Genomic DNA, 1,220 nt, shown 5'->3' on the forward strand with positions numbered 1-1,220 from the left:
AAGTATCGTGGCACGCAATCGTAGGCCTTTTCCAAGTCTAAGAAAACCATCTTTAGGTTCCTTTGCTTCTCTCTATGCTTCTCCATAAGGTTCCTAATAATATGGATTGCCTCTATCGAAGAGCGCTTTGGCATGAAACCAAATTGGTTCTCCGAGACATTGGTTTCGCGTCGAAGTCTAGTCTCAATCACTTTCTCCCAAAGCTTCATAGTATGACTAAGTAATTTTATGCCTCTATAGTTACCGCAACATTGAGCATCCCCCTTGTTCTTATAGATGGGGATAGTCTCACTCAGTCTCCATTCCATGGGCATTTTAGAGCTTTGAAACGTCTTGTTAAAAAGGCTAGTCAGCCACCTAACACCAGCGTCGCCAAGGCACCGCCACGCCTAGATAGGAATCTGATCCGGTCCCACTGATTTATTTCTCCCCATCTTTCGTAGTGCCAATCTTACTTCCTCTTGGCTAATCCTCTCGTAATCCATGTTGTTCTGGGATTGTTCTATATCAGAGTCTTGTAAATCCTCATGGCGCTCTGGTCTTCCCCCCACGAAGAGAGATGAGAAATACTCTTCCCATCTTTTTCTAATTTAGTATTCCTTTACTAAGGTTTGACCTGCATCATTTTTGATAAACTTGATGTTATCAAGATCCCTATGTCTTCGCACCCTAGCCTTGGCTATCCTGTAAATATCATTAGCTACATCTTTGGAGTCAAGTTTCTTATACAGATCTTCATATGCTTTTTCTTTTGCTTGGGCTACAGTCTTCTTAGCTTCTCTTTTGGCTTCCTTATATCTCTCTTCAGCCCTAATTCTCTCCGTCAGAGTCCCCTCCCCACAAGTGATGAGCTCCCTAAACCTTTGTTGCTTAAGCGCAACTTTGCTTTGAACCTCTTCACTGAACCACCATGATTCTCTAACAGCCCTATGGCCTCTAAATGTACCTACAGCCACACCTAGGATTTCCTTGTCTATCACTCTAATGGTGGATGCCATACAGTTCCACATCTGATCCGCGTCATCATTGGATACCGTTTCCAATTATGTATTTACTCTATCTATAACAGATGTTCTAAAGGTCTCCGCCTTCTCTCCATTCAACTTTTTCCACAGGATCTTAGGTTGGACTTGTCTTACACTCTTGGTGACTCGTCTCTGGAGAACCAAATCCATGACCAACAATCTATGCTGTGAAGAGCATGTCAAGGCAGTCAGGAC

General features: G+C 43.1%; 1 protein-coding gene across 1 annotated transcript; it reads right to left on the reverse strand.

Moving 5' to 3' along the window:
* Positions 1–389: 389 nt before the first annotated feature.
* Positions 390–1,010, reverse strand: LOC139854705 (uncharacterized). Its single transcript, XM_071843993.1, has 2 exons — positions 617–1,010; positions 390–535 (listed from the first exon to the last, which is right to left on the reverse strand). Exons 1-2 carry the CDS (start codon positions 1,008–1,010, stop codon positions 390–392), a joined length of 540 nt encoding a protein of 179 aa, XP_071700094.1.
* Between the last annotated feature and the right edge of the window lie 210 nt (positions 1,011–1,220).

Source organism: Rutidosis leptorrhynchoides, chromosome 6 (assembly GCF_046630445.1).
Source record: "Rutidosis leptorrhynchoides isolate AG116_Rl617_1_P2 chromosome 6, CSIRO_AGI_Rlap_v1, whole genome shotgun sequence".
Taxonomy (NCBI): Eukaryota; Viridiplantae; Streptophyta; class Magnoliopsida; order Asterales; family Asteraceae; genus Rutidosis; species Rutidosis leptorrhynchoides.